This window comes from Bos indicus x Bos taurus, chromosome 20, assembly GCF_003369695.1.
Source record: "Bos indicus x Bos taurus breed Angus x Brahman F1 hybrid chromosome 20, Bos_hybrid_MaternalHap_v2.0, whole genome shotgun sequence".
In the NCBI taxonomy this organism is placed as follows: domain Eukaryota; kingdom Metazoa; phylum Chordata; class Mammalia; order Artiodactyla; family Bovidae; genus Bos; species Bos indicus x Bos taurus.
This window is the reverse complement of record NC_040095.1, coordinates 6,577,602-6,599,046: the sequence shown is the minus strand read 5'-3', so window position 1 is coordinate 6,599,046 and position 21,445 is coordinate 6,577,602. Positions and strand designations below refer to the sequence as shown.

General features: G+C 38.4%; 1 protein-coding gene across 4 annotated transcripts in view; it reads right to left on the bottom strand.

Annotated features, from left to right (window-relative positions):
- FAM169A (family with sequence similarity 169 member A) overlaps positions 1-21,445 on the bottom strand; it is a 65,551-nt gene that overhangs the window by 7,025 nt on the left and 37,081 nt on the right. For all 4 annotated transcript variants that reach the window (XM_027520026.1, XM_027520025.1, XM_027520022.1 and 1 more), the window contains exons 6-11: positions 17,544-17,723; positions 13,742-13,870; positions 11,039-11,151; positions 7,797-7,836; positions 7,153-7,303; positions 2,208-2,364 (exon numbers count right to left, since the gene is read on the bottom strand). In XM_027520026.1, coding sequence (XP_027375827.1) covers positions 2,208-2,364; positions 7,153-7,303; positions 7,797-7,836; positions 11,039-11,151; positions 13,742-13,870; positions 17,544-17,723 — 770 coding nt within the window. The remainder of the gene's footprint in view (positions 1-2,207; positions 2,365-7,152; positions 7,304-7,796; positions 7,837-11,038; positions 11,152-13,741; positions 13,871-17,543; positions 17,724-21,445) is intronic.

The window sequence follows — 21,445 nt, the reverse complement described above, 5'->3', positions numbered from 1 at the left end:
TGACATTATAATAATTAGAAATCATTTTACATTTAAAAATTAGAATACTGATACACTCGAATTTTTAAAAATAGACTTGGCTGGATTGTATAGAATCCCTGATATCATATAATGAATATTTTCCTAAGGGATATTTAAATCAGAGACTTAGAAAAATTAATCTGGGGAATTCCCTGGTGGTCCAGTGGCTGAGAATCAGTGCTCCCAATGCAGGAGCCCAGGTTTGATCAGGGGTCAGGGAATCAGATCCCACATACCTCAACTAAAGGTCCCACATGCCACAACTAAGACCTGGTACAGCCAAATTAATTAATTAATTTTAAAAACCACATAGATTAAAAAAAAAAAGAAAAATTAATCTGGCCAGAGTATAAAGAATAAACTGCGCACAGAAGGTAATTAAAATAAAACTCACAAAAGGACCAACTAGGGTAGAAGAAATGTTAAAAAGATGAAAATGAGAAAGATACAGTAAAACATTTTGTAAAAAAATTGAATTTTGGTGAGTAACTACAAGAGAGAAACAAAAGAAAAAAACTCATGTCCTTCAAGTTCTAGGTTTGGGAATAGAATGAAAAATAGGAAATAGGAAAAGCAGAGAGAGTACACTGTACAGTGAGCTCACTGAGGTTGGGGCCTCTCTTTTCCCAGCAAGAAGCTTTACCCAAACTCAGCCTGCCACAAATCTGATAGTGCTTCCTTCCCAGGCATGCTTCTCAGTAGAGAAGCGATAGGCAAGAACAGAGATTAAATTTAAGATGATAAAAGACATCTGTCTAAACAGAAATACTCAGAAGGCAGGTAATATTATGAGATCATAGTCTGGATCAATATTCAAAGTCTAGAGTTACTGGTCACCCCCACAGAGACAATCATTCTGTCTAAAGACTAGATGCATTTCCAAAAAAAAAAAAGAACAAAAGGGCAGAAGGTCAAGAACTGAGTCTTCTAGAATGCCCACAAAGACAGGGGAAAAAGGAAAAAAACCAACAGGCAACAGAACAGTCAAAAACCAAATGCATGAAACCAAACCAAACTCCAGAAAGAGGTTACCTAGAAAGCAGAACCCAGTAGTGCTATAAAGCCAGGGGATCAGAAAGCCTAGAGGGAGAGAGAGTGGACAGCCTCAGCAAGGGCAGCCACTGGAGCGCAGTGAGAGCGTCACTGGTGAGCCACTACAGGAGGCGCTCACAGGTACTGTTGGGCAGAGTCGGCTCACGTGCAGTATGTACAGTGTAATCTTAAGTTTTTAATAAAGGAAAAAACCACACAAAGATACATTCCCATAATCATCTAGAAGCAGATAAATTTTGTTATTAAAACATGTATTTCCCCAATTTAAATCAGTAATGCAGTTTCACTTTCTTAGCTCCTGGTTGGAGTTGACAAACAGGTAAAATGTTTTTAAAGAAACTTAAGCATGTCTGAAAGAAAAAATAAGGAATCTGTAAAACACTAAAGATATTAAAGAAAAAGAAGAGAAGGACGGGAACTAGAGAAGATGAAAAAAGAAAAATAATTGAGGAGCTGCAGAAATCAAGCCAGAGAAAGAGATTTTTTACTCAGTCAAAAAGTTATTTTCTTACTTGTTTTCTAGTAATTAAACAAAAAAAGAATTTAGTTATTTTTTAGGAATTTGTAAATCAACTGTAAGTAAAAATACATTATTTTTTCTAAACAACTAATTCTATCCTTATATCCAAAATCAGGTGGATTTAGGGCTTGTTGGACCTAAAGGCATTCTAATTGGTTTTCTAAGGTAGGCTTTGAACAGTCACATCATTTGTGTCACTTCTTAAAGTTTATGTTTAATTCTACAAATTGATTTAAATTTTAAACACACTGAGAGGACATTACTATCTAAACATCTTCTACTTTATCTCTGTAATATGTCAAGCTTTATAAATTCAGTTAGAAATATAAAATACTTATAACTTTATCCTTCACTACCTGACTTTGCTTTAGACATATGTGCTTTTTAACATTACAATTTCTACTAAGAGTCTTTATGCTTTTCCAACAATATGCGACTAAGTTAAAAGTTACCTCCACTCATTTTATTAAATAAATAAATCTCAGGAATCCAAAAAGGAGGGGATATACGTATACATATAGCTGATTCACTTTACTGTACAGCAAACTAACACAACATTGTAAAGCAACTATATTCCAATAAAAATTAATTTTAAAAAAAGTGAATCACTCACCTTTTCACCTTCTTGCTTTTCCAGGCCTGGCTGGGTTTCTGGTGCTGGTTGAACATCTTTATCACTACTTTCATCCTCAAATTCAATCACACTCTGTTCGGGTTCTTCTTCCAAGAATTCTTCTGAGCTCTCTGAGGTGCGTGCAGTAGACTCCAATCTAGGAAACCAAGGAAAAACATTTTCACTTATTTTATTAAAGACAATCAGTTGCCACAGGTTACACTCATACAAAATGGCAAACTTTAATTAATTAATGATTTTATTGGAGTACAGCTGACTGACAATGTTGTGTTAGTTTCTGCTATACAGAAAAGTGCATCAGTTATACATATACATATATGCAATCTTCAGATGGCAAACCTAACTGGTAAATGTTGCATGTGTTCTGACTACTGACTGGCCATTACCCATCTCTCTCCCTCTTTTTGGGTCTCCCTATTCCTTAAGACACAACAATATTGAAATTAGGCCAGTTAATAACCCTGAAATGGCTCTAAATGTTCAAATGAAAGAAAGAGTCACATATTTCTTACTTTAAATCAAAACCTTGCCAGAAGTGACTAAATTTATAAAGGCACATTGAAAGCTGAGACAGGCAGAAAGCTAAGTCTCTTGTGCCAAATAGCCAAGCTGTGAATGCAAACCAAAAGTTCTTGGGAAAAAAAAAATCAACAGTGCTACTCCAAGTGAACACGTCAATGATAAGAAAGCAAAACAACCTTATTGCTGATCTAGAGAAAAAGGTATAGTGGTCTGGACAGAAGATCAAACCAATCTCAACATTCCCTTAGCCAACGCCTAATCCAGAACAAGGCCCTAAATCTGTTCATTTCCATGAAGGCTGAGAGAGGTAAGGATGCTGCAGAAAATAAGCATGAAGCTAGTAGAGAGGCTGGTTCATGAGATTGAAGGAAAGACGTTATCTCCATGATAGTGCCAGGTAAAGCAACCAGCGCTGATACAGAAGCTCTATCAAGTGAGCTAGAAGATCTAGAGCTAAGATAACGAACGAAAGTGGCTACAGTAAACAACAGACTTTCCAACGCAGACAAAAAGAGCATGTCATCTAAGACTTTCAGAGCAAGAAGAGAATAGTCAATACCTGGCTTTAAGTTTTCAAGGACAGGCTGACTCCTGTTAGGCACTCGTGCAGTTGACACCAATGCTCATTTACCATTCTGAAAATCCTAGGGCCCTTAAGAATTATCTACTCTGCCTGTCCTCTGTAAAGGGAACAGCACAGCTTGGGTGACAGCACAGCTGCTGACAGCATCGTTTACTGAGTATCTTAAGGCTACTGTTAAGACCTACTACTCAGGAGGAAAAAAAGTTCCTTCTAAAATATGACTGCTCATTGACAATGTAACTGGTCACCCAAGAGCTCTGATGGAGATGCATAATGAGGTTCATGTTATTTTCATGTCTGCTAACAGAACATCCATTCTACAGTCCACAGATCAAGGAATCACTTCAATTCTAAAGCCTTATTACTTAAGAATTACAGTTCATAAGGCTACAGCTGTCAAAGATACAGATTCCTCTTATTAATCTGGGCAAAGTCAACTGAAAACCCTCTGGGAAGGATTCACCATTCTAGATGCCACTATGAACACTTATGATTCATGGGCAGAGGTCAAAATATCAACATTACAAAGAGGTCAAAATATCAACATTACAAGGAGTTTGGAAGAAGCTGATTCCAACTATCATGGATGACTGTGAGAGGTTCAAGACTTCAGTGGTGGGAAGTCACTGCAGATGTGGTAGAAACAGCAAGAGAACTAAAAGGAGAAGGAGAGCCTAAAAATATGATTGAACTGCTGCAATCTCAGGTTAAAACTGTAATGGATGAGGAGCTGCTTAATGTAGATGAGCAAAGAAAGTGATTCCATCTCGAGATGGAATCCACTCGTGAAGACGCCATGAAGATCGGTGAAATAACAAAGGATTTAGACTATGACATAAACTTAGTTGAGGAAGCTGCATCAGGGTTTGAGAGGACGGACTCCAATTTTGCAAGAATTTCTACTGTGGGTAAAATGCTATCAAGCAGCCTTGCATGTTCCAGAGAAATCATTAGTGAAAGGAAGAAGTCAGCCAATCTACATGGCAAAGTTCACGGCTGTCTAACTAAAGAAAGGGCCAAGGTCACCCCAACCTTCAGCAACCACCTCCCTGGTCAGTCAGCAGCCATCAACACTGAGGCAAGACTCTACACCAGCAAAAAGATTATGACTCATTAAAGGCTCAGGTGATGGTTACCATTTTTTTTTTTTTTTTTACCAATAAAGTATTTTTAAATTAATGAATATACTTTTTCCTTAAAGACATATACTATAGTACAGTGTAAACATAACTTTTATGTGCACTGGAAAACTCAAAAAATGTCGTGACCTGCCTTATTGTGATGGTTGCTTTATTGTGGTACCGTGGAACTGAATCTACATCTCTGGAGTACGCCTATATATAATACCCCTTTCATTCTCAAAAATACCATTTGGGGCAATAAATGATATGGCTTAGTTCTACTTCTGAAATGCCTTTCAAACAAATCCACAACTTTCTATTCCCATTCTCATCTTCCTTCTTCAAGCCCTATTCTCTCTGGACACTATAACTTCTTCCCAACTCATGTTGAGACTAGCAGTACATACATTCTTTAGTAAGGTTTAAAGAGCTATGTTTCTTTCTTTCTATCTATACCTGTGACAGTCCAGCTCTGAAAATTCTGATATACCCCTATGGATTGCAGAATAAAGCACACATCCTCTCAAAGTCTAACATGACCAGACCTTTATATTTTTCCTTTCACTAGATGCTGAGGCTGAAACTTGAATACTTTGGCCACCTGATGCAAAGGACTGACTCACTGGAAAAGATCTTGGTGCTGGGAAAGATTGAAGGCAGCAAGAGAAGGTGACGACAGAGGATGAGATGGTTGGATGGCATCACTGACTCAATGGACATGAGTTCGAGCACCGGGAGTTGGTGATGGACAGGGAAGCCCGGTGTGCTGCAGTCGATGGGGTCGCAAAGAGTCGGACACGACTGAGCAACTGAACTGACTGCGATGCTACCATTTACCTATGTATCAGTTTTCCTTACCAACACCCCTCCCAGTTTGGTGCCTTTGCTCACATTATTCCTGCAGTCTAGAACTGCATGGTACAATACGGTAGCCACAGGACACTTGCGATTATTTATAATACGGTAATTAAAACTAAGTGAAATAAAACACTCAGCTCCTCAGTTGCTCTAGCCACACTTCAGTGCTCAGTGACACGCACACTGAGTAGAGGCTGCCGTGCTGGGCAGGGAGACACAGAACACGCCCACCGTGCCAGAAGTTCTCTGAACAGCCCTGGTGTAGAGCGAGGTTCAGCAAACTTTTCTTTTAGGTTTCGTGGGACACATGGTCTCTGAACACTCACTCACTCCACCACTGTAAAGCAAAAGCAACCACAGCAAGCACGTAAACTCGTACAGGGATGTGGTGCAGGAACGTTTTACTCATGAGAGGTGGTGGGCCAGACTGGCCTGTAGACCACAGTGTGTGAAACTTCGAGCTAGAAAACTCTTCTTTCCCAAATATGCTTGTTGAGTTCCTACTCATCCCTGAAGCCCTGGCCCAAATGTCAAATTTCTCCACCCCCTCCATTAGAGTCAATCACGCTCTCCTTTGTATCCACAGCACTTTCACTTCTATTATTATATTACAATCCACCTTGCAGCTCTCTCAACCTGTGTCACAGGTACAGACACGTGTATTAGAGACTACTGCTGCAGTCCATGGGGTCGCTAAGAGTCGGACGCGACTGAGGGACTCCACTTTCACTTTTCACTTTCATGCATTGGAGAAGGAAATGGCAACCCACTCCAGTGTTCTTGCCTGGAGAATTCCAGGGACAGGAGAGCCTGGTGGGCTGCCATCTATGGGGTCGCACAAAGTCAGACATGACTGAAGCGACTTAGCAGCAGCAGTAGCAGCAGACAAGGGTAAAGATGACATATTGTTCTTCATAGATTAAGCATTTAGTCTCATTGCTACTGTTTTATGAAAAGCTAAAGAAAAATTCCACAACAGTTCTGTGATGTGTAATTTAAAATGTGCTATTACATTCCCTTCTAAAAAGGGTATTATATCAAAATGTTACTCAGTGGGAAAAAAACATAATTATCTAAACTCTTATTACTCTTTTCACAAATAAATTTTTCTTTAAAATGGCAGATTTTTCATTAAAATATAACATTTACATAATTATCCAAATTTAAAATTATATACAGAATTAAATTAGCATAGCTACAGAATACTTTACCTGAGAATAATTTTATAGCCAAGATGGCAAAGCTATGAATGGTTGACTCAAGAACAGTTAGTAAGACTATCAGAGCAAAAGCTTAATTTAACTATAATATTCAAAATCTTGCTTTCTTTAAATAGGAAAATAAGGTTTTGATCCAAGGGTTCTGTTGATTCAGCAGACTATTAAGTTTCTGGAGGAGCTGATGATTTCATTTATGGCAATTACTAATTTATGTTATTTTCTATAATCTAGTAAGATAAGTCCATTATAAAGTAAAATTGAGGGTTTCTTAAATTGACTAAACTTCAGGATTACTAAAAACCACAGCTACTGTCAATTTCAAAGCTGACAATAAACGGCTCATTTGAGATACTTTAATCACTAGAAGATTCTTCTGGATTTTCACACAAGAGACTAAAACATCAGTTTATTCTACTCTCTTACTAGCAACTTCTCCCTATAATACTGTCAATGTGACACTTTTTAAGTGTAATCAATAATCTTGTTGAAGAACTCAAATACAAACTTCTACACCAAGGTCATTTACTACACAAATAATATAAAAAATGCCACCTTAAAAACTAAATACTATGAAAATAAGAGGACACAAAATAATGACAGTAAGATAAACAATGCTTTACTTGTTCACTGAAGCTGTGGGAGAAGTCTGAGGAGTCTTTTCATCTTCCCCTTGAGAACTACTAAACTCGGAATCCTGAAACCGCTTTCCAATCTTTGGCCGCTTTAGATGGCTACTTCGAGTACGAGTGGAAACAGGTGTTTTATCATGACCTGAAAAAAAAATAGCAAGCCCATAGTTAATTGACTGTGTAGTCAAAGAATTACCCATTAATTATACACAGAAATGCAAGAACTAAGCCAGTTTAACTATATCACCACAATTTCACACTTCCTATCACATCAGGCTAGGAAATCATGTCAGTGACATATTTTAAATTATGAAATAATCTTAAAGTCAGTATTCATTCCTCACATATCTGTGTTACCTTGAGCTCTGCAAAGTATTTGTGCATTTTCACTTAGATTCTCTTCCAATAATCTTTTGAGAAATAAACAAGGCAGACGTTATGGTCCCTATTTTACAGGTAAGGGAATGAAAAAAAAGAGGTACGATAGCTTATCTGTTCACACAGCAGAATCAGTGGTACCAGAACCCCGACCTAGATATTAGAGGTGTGTAAGTCTTTATACTAAGGGACACACACACACACTTAATTCTAACACTCTCAAACACTTCAACTAATAGACCAGCTGAATTTCTTACCTTCAGAAGTACTTGCAAAGGCATCTTTTAGAGAATCAATCTAAAACAGAGATACACATCAAAACCAAAAGTTTTAGACCCTTTTTCCTTCCTATGCATCTACTTCAGTTTCAAAGAAAACCTTTTAAAGACTTTTTCAAATAGCACCTTTTGTATTCATCATCCATCAGAAGGCTCACTTAAGAAGCAAAAAGGCCATCTTAGAGCTTCAGTTTATTATGAGCCTAAGCACTTGTGAAACCCCCTAATATGCAAGACTGATACACACTGGGGTTTCCAAGTGTTCTGTCCGCAGCTCCTTCTCAGTCCAAATCCTCCTGGGTAATCGTATCTACCACCTTTACTTTAACATCTCCTTGCTGATGAATCCAAATATGCAACTTAATTTCCCCAACTTCTTTCCTGATTTTCAAAGCTCTATTTCTAATGAAATCTCTCTCCAGTGAATTCTCCAACCCAATTTCCTATCCAATCTGTCCCAAACTAAACTCTCATATTTAATCACTATTATTCTCTATCTTGGTTATTGGCAATAACAATTTAGTATGCTATTCCAATCAAAGACCTGTGGGGCAGTAACGACTTCTTGTCCTTCGTTCAACCAACCACAAGCCTGTCCATTAGGACACTGAAAAATCTCTCAAAACTGCCCCCTCTTTGGTATTACCAATGCTGCAATTTGGGCATTTATCATCCTTAACATGAAGGTGTACACCTTAAATATGTATAATTTTTGTTGATTATACCTCAATAAAGCTAAAATATAATGTAGTTAAAATAAACAAAATCACTTCCCCATGTGGTTACTAATAAAGAGTTTAATATGAGAAATATTTTCCTTGATTAAAATATTACAGTAATATGAAGAATTTCTAAAATGAAAGAAAATCTAATTTATATCGCCAACCTTTACAGTACAGTGAAATTTTAATGTTCTCATTAAAATGACACAAATTATTTGGCTTAATATTAAAGTAAATCATTGCTCTCACTAAATGTATGAAACAAATAGATTTTTCTACTTTCCCTCATTTTATGATATCTGATCAATAATAAAGTAATTTGAATATAAATGAGGAATTTGGAATGCAACATAATACAATGGCTTATTCTGAAGCCTGAAATTCCAAAGGTAGGAAAAAAAAAACTGAACTCCTTATATATATTGTATTATTTATATTATCCTTAAAAATGTTTTCAAAATTTTTTCTCAAATAGTCATCACTCATGCTAATTAAGACAGAAGAAGAGAGGCACAAATAATTCCCCAAAGCACTGGTCGTTGAAATGCATGTGCATTTACACAGACATATTCAACACTCACTAAAAATATATTCAGATACCCACATACAAAATAATTATGACTATATTAAAACCTTCCCTGGTGGCTCAGCTGGTAAAGAATCCACCTGCAATGCAGGAAGACCCAGGTTCGATCTTTGGGTCAGGAAGATCCCCTGGAGAAAGGAATAGCAACCCACTCCAGTATTCTTGCCTGGAGAATCCCATGGACAGAGGAGCCTGGCAGGCTACAGATATGGGGTTGCAAGAGTCGGACATGAGTGAGTGACTAACCAATGTAATAATAATGTAAAAGCTACCACAACAAAATGCTGTAAAAAATAAACCTCTAGGATCCCACCAACGAACTGGTATTTTTAGTAATATCAAGTAGGTTTCAGAGAAGTACCTGGTAAGTCCTCTGGAATTCAGTAAGGGGAACTGCCCTCTACTTTCAGGTTACCTAGTATTTGCAAAGTGCACTACATTCCACGGTGACTTAACACATATAGCCTCAAACTTCCCCCAAATAACTTCACAACATTTGACCTATTTCACTTCAAGAAATTTATCTGTGCAAGGAAATAATTACATTTGCACAAAGATGCATGTATAACTGTGTTCATGGTTGGGCCATTTATAAAAAACAAGTATAATATGTTAAGGAAATAAATGCTAGTATTTATATAGAATAATGTGCTGCTGCTGCTAAGTCGCTTCAGTCGTGTCCGAGTCTGTGCGACCCCACAATCAGCAGCCCACCAGGCTCCCCCGTCCCTGGGATTCTCCAGGCAAGAACACTGGAGTGGGTTGCCATTTCCTTCTCCAATGCATGAAAGTGAAGTCGCTCAGTCATGTCCGACCCTCAGCGACCCCATGGACTGCAACCTACCAGGCTCCTCAGTCCATGGGATTTTCTAGGCAAGAGTACTGGAGTGGGGCGCCAATAGTGTGCTACCTAACAACAATGATTTAATACAGTAATGACAGGGTTCTCTGGTGACTCAGTGGTAAAGAATCTGCCTGCCAGCGGAGGAGAAATGGGTTTGATTCCTGGTCCAGGAAGATCCCACGTGCCACAGAGCGACTAAGCCCACGCTTCACAACTACTGACCCTGTGCTCTAGAACGTGGAAGCCACAACTACCGAGCCCGCATGCTGCAACCACTGAAGCCTGTGCGCCCTGGAGCCCCGGCTCTGCAACCAGAGAAGCCAGCGCAAAAAGAAGCCCTCGCGCTGCAGCAAAGAGCAGCTCCCACTTGCTGCAACTGCAGAACAGCCCACCCAGCAACGAAGACCAGCACAGCCATAAATAAATAAATGAAATTAAAAAAAAAAAAGTAATGACACAGAAAATGCTTACAATATTATGTCAATGGAGAAAAGCGGTTAGAAGCATGTATGAAAGTGAATGAAAGTCGCTCAGTCATGTCCGACTCTTTGTGACCCCATAGACTATACACACAATGGAATACTCCAGGCCAGAATACTGGAGTGGTAGCTGTTCCCTTCTCCAGGGGATCTTCCCAACCCAGGGATCAAACACAGCTCTCCCACATTGCAGGCGGATTCTTTACCAGCTTGTGGCTGATAAAGCCACCTTGTGGCTCACAAGGAAGCCCAGTTAGAAGCATAAAAGAATAAAAACAGAAATGAAACATACACACATACATGTTTCATAATATGTATTAAGTACATATACAAAAATGTTAGTTGCTAGATCTAGGGTAACAGAATTATAGATTTTTATTTTCTTCTGTACTACTTCGTGTATTCCAAATTATTTTTCAAAGAAAATTAAATCTTAGAAACAAATTAACAAAAAAGGCCAAGTAACACAGTAGAAGTTACCTAAGTCTGCTGAATGAACAATAACATTTATAAAGTTAAGTAGTAGCTGAACTTCTTTTTTAGAAAAAGCACACTTGGTATTTCCTGTGGTAAACACACATTGTACCTACAGTTAGCTGCATCTCACTAGACTGACTGTCTTCAGCTCTAGCTTCATATTCTGGAACAGAGGCAAGACTGTATTCTCCAGATGTAGATCTTTTAGCTTCATTTTGAGAAATTGCTGTGTGAAAAAGAATTTTTAAAATTTTAACCCAGTTAGTATTTGGTTTTAATTGTCACATTCTTTGTACGGATTTTTACAAAAGCCCTAAACAAGGGTATTAATATTCAGATGTGGGATATCCCTTCACCAATATCTTACAATGAAACCTTAAAAGAGTTTTAAATAGTTTATCTGTTATTTAGCAACTTTAAAGAGAGATGCATAAGACTGAGTACTACCTTTGATCCCCTGATGCCTATTCTGTGCTGAATAACCTGTGTTCATTTCTTACCCACCAATTTCTACTGGACTACTGAGCTATATTCTATTGGGTTACTCTAGGTCTTCTTACTAATAATGACATAAATGTTTAAATATAACACAAATTCCAACTTTAGAAAAGAAGGTCAATTACTAGAGAGATCACAACACATTGGACTATTCTGGACTATAAGACCATCATTCAGTTCAGTTGCTCAGTCGTGTCTTTGCGACTCTTTGCGACCCCATGAATCCCAGCACACCAGGCCTCCCTGTCCATCACCAACTCCCGGAGTTCACTGAGACTCACGTCCATCAAGTCAGTGATGCCATCTCATCCAGGATGTCATCTCATCCTCTGTCGTCCCCTTCTCCTCCTGCCCTCAATCCCTCCCAGCATCAAGGTCTTTTCCAATGAGTCAACTCTTCGCATGAGGTGGCCAAACTATTGGAGTTTCAGCCTCAGCATCAGTCCTTCCAATGAACACCCAAGTGGTCTCCTTTAGGATGGACTGGTTGGACCTCCTTGCAATCCAAGGGACTCTCAAGAGTCTTCTGCACTCAGCTTTCTTCACAGTCCAACTCTCACATCCATACGTGACCACTGGAAAAACCATAGCCTTGACTAGACGGACCTTTGTTGGCAAAGTAATGTCTCTGCTTTTCAATATGCTATCTAGGTTGGTCATAACTTTCCTTCCAAGGAGTAAGCATCTTTTAATTTCATGGCTGCAATCACCATCTGCAGTGATTCTGGAGCCCACAAAAATAAAGTCTGACACTGTTTCCCCATCTATTTCCTATGAAGTGATGGGACCAGATGCCATGATGTTAGTCTTCTGAATGTTGAGCTTTAAGCCAACTTTTTCACTCTCCTCTTTCACCTTCATCAAGAGGCTTTTTAGTTCCTCTTCACTTTCTGCCATAAGGGTGGTGTCATATGCATATCTGAGGTTATTGATATTTCTCCCAGCAATCTTGATTCCAGCTTGTGCTTCTCCCAGCCCAGCGTTTCTCATGTTGTACTCTGCATATAAGTTAAATAAGCAGGGTGACAATATACAGCCTTGACGTACTCCTTTTCCTATTTGGAACCAGTCTGTTGTTCCATGTCCAGTTCTAACTGTTGCTTCCTGATCTGCATACAGGTTTCTCAAGAGGCAGGTCAGGTGGTCTGGTATTCCCATCTCTTGAAGAATTTTCCACAGTTTATTGTGATCCACACAGTCAAAGGCTTTGGCATAGTCAATAAAGCAGAAATAGATGTTTTTCTGGAACTCTCTTGATTTTTCTGAACCATAATCACAGAAAACTAGCCAGTCTGATCACACAGACCACAGCCTTGTCTAACTCAATGAAACTAAGCCACGCCGTGTGGGACCACCCAAGACGGACGGGTCATGGTGGAAAGGTCTGACAGAATGTGGTCCACTGGAGAAGGGAATGGCAAAACACTTCAGTATTCTTGCCTTGAGAACCCCATATGAACAGTATGAAAAGGCAAAATGATAGGATACTGAAAGAGAACTCCCCCAGGTCCGTAAGTGCCCAATATGCTATAGGAGATCAGTGGAGAAATAACTCAAGAATGAAGGGATGGAGCCAAAGCAAAAACAATACCCAGTTGTGGATGTGACTGGTGATAGAAGCAAGGTCTGATGCTGTAAAGAGCAATACTGCATGGGAACCTGGAATGTCAGGTCCATGAATCAAGGCAAATTGGAAGTGGTCAAACAGGAGATGGCAAGAGTGAATGTCGACATTCTAGGAATCAGCGAACTGAAATGGACTGGAATGGGTGAATTTAACTCAGATGATCATTATATCTACTACTGTGGGCAGGAATCCCTTAGAAGAAATGGAGTAGCCATCATGGTCAACAAAAGAGTCGGAAATGCAGTACTTGGATGCAATCTCAAAAATGACAGAATGATCTCTGTTCGTTTCCAAGGCAAACCATTCAATATCACAGTGATCCAAGTCTATGCCCCAACCAGTAACGCTGAAGAAGCTTAAGTTGAACGGTTCTATGAAGACCTATAAGACCTTTTAGAACTAACACCCAAAAAACATGTCCTTTTCATCATAGGGGACTGGAAGGCAAAAGTAGGAAGTCAAGAAACACCTGGAGTAACAGGCAAATTTGGCCTTGGGGTACGGAATGAAGCAGGGCAAAGGCTAATAAAGTTTTGCCAAGAAAACGCACTGGTCATAGCAAACACCCTCTTCCAACAACACAAGAGAAGACTCTACACATGGACATCACCAGATGGGCAACACTGAAATCAGCCCATCATTAGGCAATGCTTCTACACTAGACTTGTGTCCAAACTGAAAACAGTCTTACCTGTAATTTTAAGAGTTTCTCTTTGTAACGCTCTGGTGATTGGTATTCTCTGGTACCAGTGTCCAACACCTTCAACTTCCCAAAGCAGTTCATGGTCTCCTGGATATTTTTCAAAGTACTGGTTGCAAGCTGAAACACACATTGAAACTTTTCTAGAAATCCCAGCAACCAATTGGAATGAATGGTTAAAACGCTGTATAATGTATATTTTATCACCAAAAAACTGTTTAGGAGACACTGGTCTGGGAAATATGCCTGGTGTTCCCCTCACTTAATCCAAGTGGTAAGTTCTCCTACTCTTTGGCCTGGCTGTCTTTTGGCTCAAAACTCATCAAGAGGTGAACCCAGTTTTCAGGCAAGACCTTTAATAGGGCAAATGAAGAGAACTTCTGTGCTTTTTAACTTATATCTGTATTTTGGGAAGTGTGAAAATCTAAAGTAATTCTGTAAATTTGAATACATAAAAAATAAGTCTGAAATTATTACTTTTTTAAAAACTTAAAAATCTTTAAAATAAGAAAGCACACAAAATAATGTTTTGTAGTGTTTCTAGATGTGAAACCATGGGCAGGAAGGATACACACCAACTTGAGGAACACAATTACCTCCAGGGAGAAAAAGGTGAGAGAGGGATGGGATTAGGGCCGGGTTCAAAGAGAACATCAACTATATCTACATCTTGTTCAAGTCTCCATCTCGTTTAATTCTCTTAAATGAAAATATGGCAAAATCTTAACATCTGTTAATCTGGACCCTGAACATGTGGACAGCAGGATGCCATTTGCTCACTTTTCCCCCGCATATTTGACAATACTTCTCAGGTTCTTTAGTTACTCCCACACCTATCAGGAAGCAAAAAGCTGGAGAAAACCAGTAGGCCACACTGAGTCCTTTGTCTCAATTAAAATAACTAAAATAGTAGAGGATGCCTTACATAATACATAAGCACCTGTAGTTCATTTAGTATTCAATTTATTTATCATTAGAATCCTTAAAAAGGGTAAGTAATAAGAGACTCTGCCTACAGTAGATGTGTTTGCATGCCTCCCCAAATTTAGTAAAGCAATAATTAAGACTTTAAGAGGAAAATCCATTTTCAGATTATCCAGGGTAGACAGCATTCATTCCATTCTCACGTATGGGCCTAGAGAGAAACTGTGATTCAAGATGAGCATGCAATGCTTGGTTCTTGTTTTCTGGATTTTTGATATTAAAAGGGAGAAGAAACTTAGAACAAAAACATTTTTTCAGTGAATATCTGATGCTAGATTAAAATCAGTGGTAAATTATATACTATAAAAGTTTTCACACAAATCACTCCAGTATCAAATCTTACTTCATTAAGAAAAGAGCAGTACTACAGGCTTTATACAAATATAAATCCACTAACAGCATTTAAAACACAACAACAAAATATATATACACACTAGAAACAGCGTTGAAAAAGAATTGAGGTACATGAATCCATAGCAATAAATCTTATAAAGATGAGTAGAAAAAGCTAATTGCAGAATTCATACAGTACATATTATTCATATAAAGTTGTTGTTTTTTTTTTTTTAATTTATTTTCAAGGATTACATTCAGACCCTTGGCACTCAAAGCACAGAGTCCTAACCACTGGACTACCAGGGAATTCCCTGAAGCCTTTAAACATGTAAAACAATATGACACTGAGACTTCCCTGGTGGTCCAGTGGTTAAGAACACGCCTTCCAATGCAGGGGATTCGGGTTTGATCCACGGCTGGACAACCAAGAGCCTACATGCCTTGGGGCAACTAAGCCCACATGCCACAGCTAAAGAGCCCACCCGATGCAACTACAATCCAACGAAGCCACACACCAAAAGGACAATTAAAAAAAAACATGACATTGTCGGAGTGTGTGTGTGTGTGTGTGTGTGTGTATAAAGTCGAATAACTGAATAACTGCATGGGGAAAAGAAATGCCAAATTAAGGATACTGCTTGAAGGAAAGTTACAAGGCTAAAACAGCCTGGAGTTAAACTCCCCTCCTGGTCCTCCCCACCATTCTATGCAAAACAAAGAACTCTCTCACCCGAAGAAAAAAAATGGACATTAAAGTTGATTTGCCCAGCTCCCAGCCGGTCCAGCCTCTGGCCGATCTCCAGAATTCCTTGCCCCAGCCGTGTAAGAGAGAACTACTCTGAACAACCTTAGAGAACAGGCCCCCTTAACACAGTAGATTTCCACATACATGCCTATATATACTTGCTCTTTTCTTGGGTTAGTGCAGCAGCTCACTAATCTGACTGGTACCCCTTCTCGCCTCATTAAAGGTGACCTGTTCCTGTACAGTGCCAGTCTCATTCTTTTTGTGAACCCCGCTTTCTCTAACTCCGTACCTACAGTGCTTATTTCAAGGAAGGGAGAGAATAAGCTAATTGGATAGGACAGGAGTACAACTACATTGGCAATAATCCACTTCTATGGATGCTACATGCTGGATGATACATGAGTATTTTGTTACCTCCTACTTTTTTTTTTGTATATTTGAATTTTTTAATTTAAAAAGCTACCACAGGGACTCCCCTGGTGGTCCAGTGATTAAGACTCTACATTCCTAAAGCAAGGGGTGAGGGTCTGATCCCTGGTCAGGGAAATGAGTTCCCACATGCCTTGCAGCAGAGCCAACAAAAAAACCTACCACAGACAAATAACAAATAACCCAAAGAAAGAATGGTTAAAGGGTCTAAATATACATTTTTCCAAAGATGATACATATATGACTAATAAGCACATGAAAAGATGTTCAACACCAAATGTGCATCCAGACAATGAGATGCCACTCCACATCCACTGAGAGGGCTACAGTAAAAAAGACAAATAATGGAATTTTCCAGCAGTCCAGTGGTGAGGACTCTGCGCTTTCACTGCCAGGAGCAAGGGTTCGATCCCATCAGGCAACTAAGATCCCATAAGCCTTGCAGTGTGGTCAAAACTTACAAGGACAAATAATAGTAAGTATTGGTGAGGATGTAGAGAAACAGCAACCCTCATACAATGTTTACAAGAATGTAAAATGGTGCAGTTGCTTTCAGAGCAGTTTGGCAAGGTTATAACCAAGCTACTTCATCCACACCTAGATATATACACCAGAGCAATGTTCACTCAAAAATTGCACAAATGTTCACAGGAGCATTATTCATAATATCTAAAAAGTAGAAACAATCCAAAAATCTATCAACTGGTGATGGCATATCCACACACTAGAATATTTCTCAGCTATTAAAAAAAAAAAAATGAAGCACTGAGTCAGACTACAACATGGATGAACCTTGAAAACGTTTATGCAAAATGAAAGAAGTTAGACACAAAGAGCTTACAATACATCATACAATTACATTTATATGAAATGTCCAGAATACGTAAATCCATAGACACAGAAAATAGATTAGTTGTTAGTTGCTAGGGGACGAAGGAATGGAGGAACGGCAGAGTGACTGCTAATTGGTACAGAGCTTCTTTTGGGGATGTTGAGAATGTTCTAAAATTAGATAGTGGTTATGGTTGCACAGCTGTGAAATAATAAAACCACTGAACTGTACACTTTATGAGGGTGGATTTAATGGTATGTGAATTCTATTTCAATTTCTTAAAAAAAAGCTACCATACCCTCAAAAGGCCATTTATGTGAGGTAAGGGCACATAGACTCTATTGACCCTAGAGAGTCAAGAATGTAATTTACTTAATACTGACATACACACATTTAAGATAAAGTGCAGAAACAAGTCAGAAGTGACACTGAGACAAGTTTAACTAAAAACTTAATCCAATTACCTATGTACATGAGAGAGGTCAGGGGATATCGCAAGCCAAGTGCATCTTCTGTAAAGGAATCAACAAAGTCCTCCAGCATATGAAGCCCAAAGTCTTTGCCTCGATATTTCTTTCTTACAAACATTGTATCCAGAACTGGCAGTTGGTAGCTTTGGGTAAGAAACGAGGCACATGTGCTTCCTGCAGTCATAAAACAGAAATCCAACAATTTTTCACATTTAAAAGACCATGTAGGTATATATATTTAGAGAACATGAGTTAAGTCTGAAATGGGTTATTTTTTCTTATATCACGAATGTTAAATAAATGCATAAATTTTACAATATAAAATGCTTTCCAGCTATTACATATCATAACGTATACCTGAGATGATGAGAAGAACTATGTATTTTACAGCTGACAACAGTAACTCATGCAAATTAACCATTACCATTTGATGAATTGTATGCTTGAATATATATCTCTGTCCATAGACCTGTACCACTTTAAAGCTCATCAACTATTAAAATTTCAAATTTAAAGAGTATTTGGTGATTGCATAAGTACACGAAGTATCCAATTCCAACCTTAGTATGTGAATATTCGTCTTTTCCCTTTACTTTTTCCCTAGTGAGTACAGTTTCATTTTTATCTACTTAATGACGGCAAAGAAGTGAATTAGTTCTCCAAATTTTTAAGGACTATGGATTAGGACTAAATGGAAACATTGGTTTTTAGAAACGGCTAAGTCAGCAATCTTTCCTCTGTGAATACACTTTTTAAAATATCCTGTACATTTAAGGTTTAATAGGAGAAGTGTTTGTAGTAGTAACTAAATATGCCTCCCCTTATTATATTACAGAGCTACACTGATTTGTCTTTTGAGAACCCTGATTTGGGTTTTGACCCTTCAAACAGATGTATAAGCTTTTATAATGTATCTTAAGACAGTCTGTAAGTAGAGGACATCATGCTGGAGTCACTTTCTAAGTTAGCTATCAGTCAGTATTCTACTCTTTTAGTACTTCAAGTAAAACAATTATTCTCAGTTATATTATTCACATGATTTTGGATAGTTATAATGATGTAGTTCAAGAAAGAAACAAAATTTCAGGCAACAAACCTTTCACAAATTAACTTTTACCAATCATATCATTTGATGAGATGGTCAATATAGCAAGACTTTTTAAGTTCAACCATATAATGAATTACTCATTATTAAACTGGAGAACTTCAATAACTTTTTGCAATAATCTCTGTAAGAGGGCATGACAACCCACTCCAGGATTCTTGCCTGGAGAATCGCCATGGACAGAGAAGACTGGTGGGCTACAGTCCATGGGGTCACAAAGAGTCAGACACGACTGAGCGACTAAGCACACACACACTAAGACAACTAATTTAAATTCAAAACAGGTAACACACATTGTTATATACTCAGTTCTTAACCACTGATGTTCAGTTAGGACACTAATAAGGGTCAAAATGTCTTACAGAGTGGCTGTAATTAACAATATTGCTTTATGAAGAATCCACCTGCCAATGCAGGAGCCACAGGGGACTCGGGTTTGATCCCTGGGTAGGGAAGATCTCCTAGAGGAGGAAAGAGCAACCCACTCCAGTAGTCTTGCCTAGAAAATTCCACGGACAGAGGAGCCTGGCAAACTACAGTACCTGGAGTAGAAAAGAGTTGGACAGAACCGAGTATGCACATCAAATTAAAAAAAAAAACGTAGATCTTAAGCATTAGCACCTCAAAAAAGGAAAGGAAGAGGGCTTCTTTGGTGGCTCAGTTGTAAATATGTATATGTAAAACCCAATGCAGGCGACAGGGGTTCGAGCCCTGGTCCAGGAAGACCGCACATGCCATGGGGCAGCGAAGCCCACGTGCCACAACTACAGAGCTTGTGCTCCAAAGCCAGGAGCCACAGCTACCGAACCCTGAGCACCCTAGAGCCCGTGCTCTGCAACAAGGGAAGCCACGCAATGAGAAGCCTGCACCCCACTGCAACCGGAGGAAGCCCTGCGTACAACAAAGGCGCAACACAGACAAAAGTAAAGAAAATTACACACACACACACACACACACACACACACACATTATATATATAAAAGAAAAGAAGGAAGAAAGAAAATGGCAACCATGTTAGGCAATTAATATACTGATTATGGTGAATATTTTGCAATGTGTATCAAATCACAACTTCAACTTATCAATTATACTCAATAAATCCAAAATAAATACATAAAATTTTTACTAGTCTAATGGGTAGCCTCACCAACAAGCTACTATGACTAGCTTTTTTAATGCCTTAAAATTAGGGTTCTCTCATAGTAACTGCTACAAGTGATAAAGAAATCAAGAGACATTACTTTAAAAATAACATTAATTCAAAGGACAAAGCAAACATGAGAAGAGAATCCTATCTAGTTCGTAATACTGCCTGAAGATCTATTGCTTTTACTGTTGTGCATGCCTCAGAATACCAAATATATGAAGTAAATTTCCCACAAATTGATTTTTTTCTATTTTTACATAAACATTCCTTTAAACAGAGAAAAGGTAGAGTCTAGCATCTAACAGTGTTAACAAGGTCAATTTATGGAACTAACAGTTTTCACAAAGTCTAAAGTTCTACTTACTCACCATGTACATATTCATTTCAAAAAACCATGCTAATTCCCTTCTTGTGACTATATCTTAAATTCTTATTTTTATATTTCTATCAGGTTCTACCCAGATATAAGAGAAATCAAATAAAGGGTAGAAAAATCTCCTGTTACCAGAGATTCTTCAGACACATCAACAGCACAAGTACTTAGTAATTAGTGGGGGGGGGACTACAACCTTAGATGAACTTTTCATTAAAAATCTACTAGTTGAAATGAAATTTAATTTAGCACTGCACAAGAAGCAGCTTGGATATTTACACTCCTCAGAGCTTCACCTTTGGCCACAATCTTTTTCTATATGCTCTCTCTGGGTAATTTCACCTACTCTCAAGGTTTCTACCATTTATCCAAATGCTTATGATCACAATCTTTTATTTCTGTAATGCATGAAACTTACTCCAAGATGAATGGAAGAGTTCATATAAACGTAAATACAACAAAAAACACACGGTCATCTCCAAATACAGAGAAAAAGCATTAGACAAAATCCAGCATATTCATGATAAAAATACTTAAGGTGTTCAATTTGATAAAGGGATCTATGAAAAACCTCACAGCTAAGAAAAATCACACTTAATGGTGAAAGACCAGATATTTTCCCCTAAGATCAAGAACAAGATAAAAATGTTAATTCTCACCACTTTTATTCAATATCTTAAGTAGGTTCTAGCTGGGCAATTAGACAAGAAAAGGAAATGAAAAGCACCTAGAAAGAAAGGAAACCTTCTTGTATACAGACCTTAAGATTTTCATCTTAAGAAATTCACTAAAAAGGTATTAAAACTGATAGTTTCTAAAGTCAGCAAGATTATAGGACATAAGATCAACATACAAAAATCAACTGAGGCCTTTCCTGGCAGTCCAGTGGTCAACACCGAGGGCATCCACTACAGGGGGCGTGGGTCTGATCCCTGGCTGGGGAACTAGGATCTAGACCCTCAGGTGCCTTGCAGAGTGGCCAAAAAAAAAAAAATTCAATTGTATTTCTAGACAGCAGCAATGAACAATCTTTAAATGAAATTAAGAAAACAATTCCACTAACAAGAGCGTCACCAAATAATAAAATACTCAGGAATAAATTTGGCGAGAGTACAAAACTGAAAACTACAAACATTTACTAGGAATTAGGGACCTCCCTGGTGGTCCAGGGGTTAAGAATTTGCCTGGCAATGCAGAGGACACAGGTTCCATCCCTGGTTAGGGAACATCCCACATGCTGCAGAGCAACTAAGGCCATATGCCACAACTAC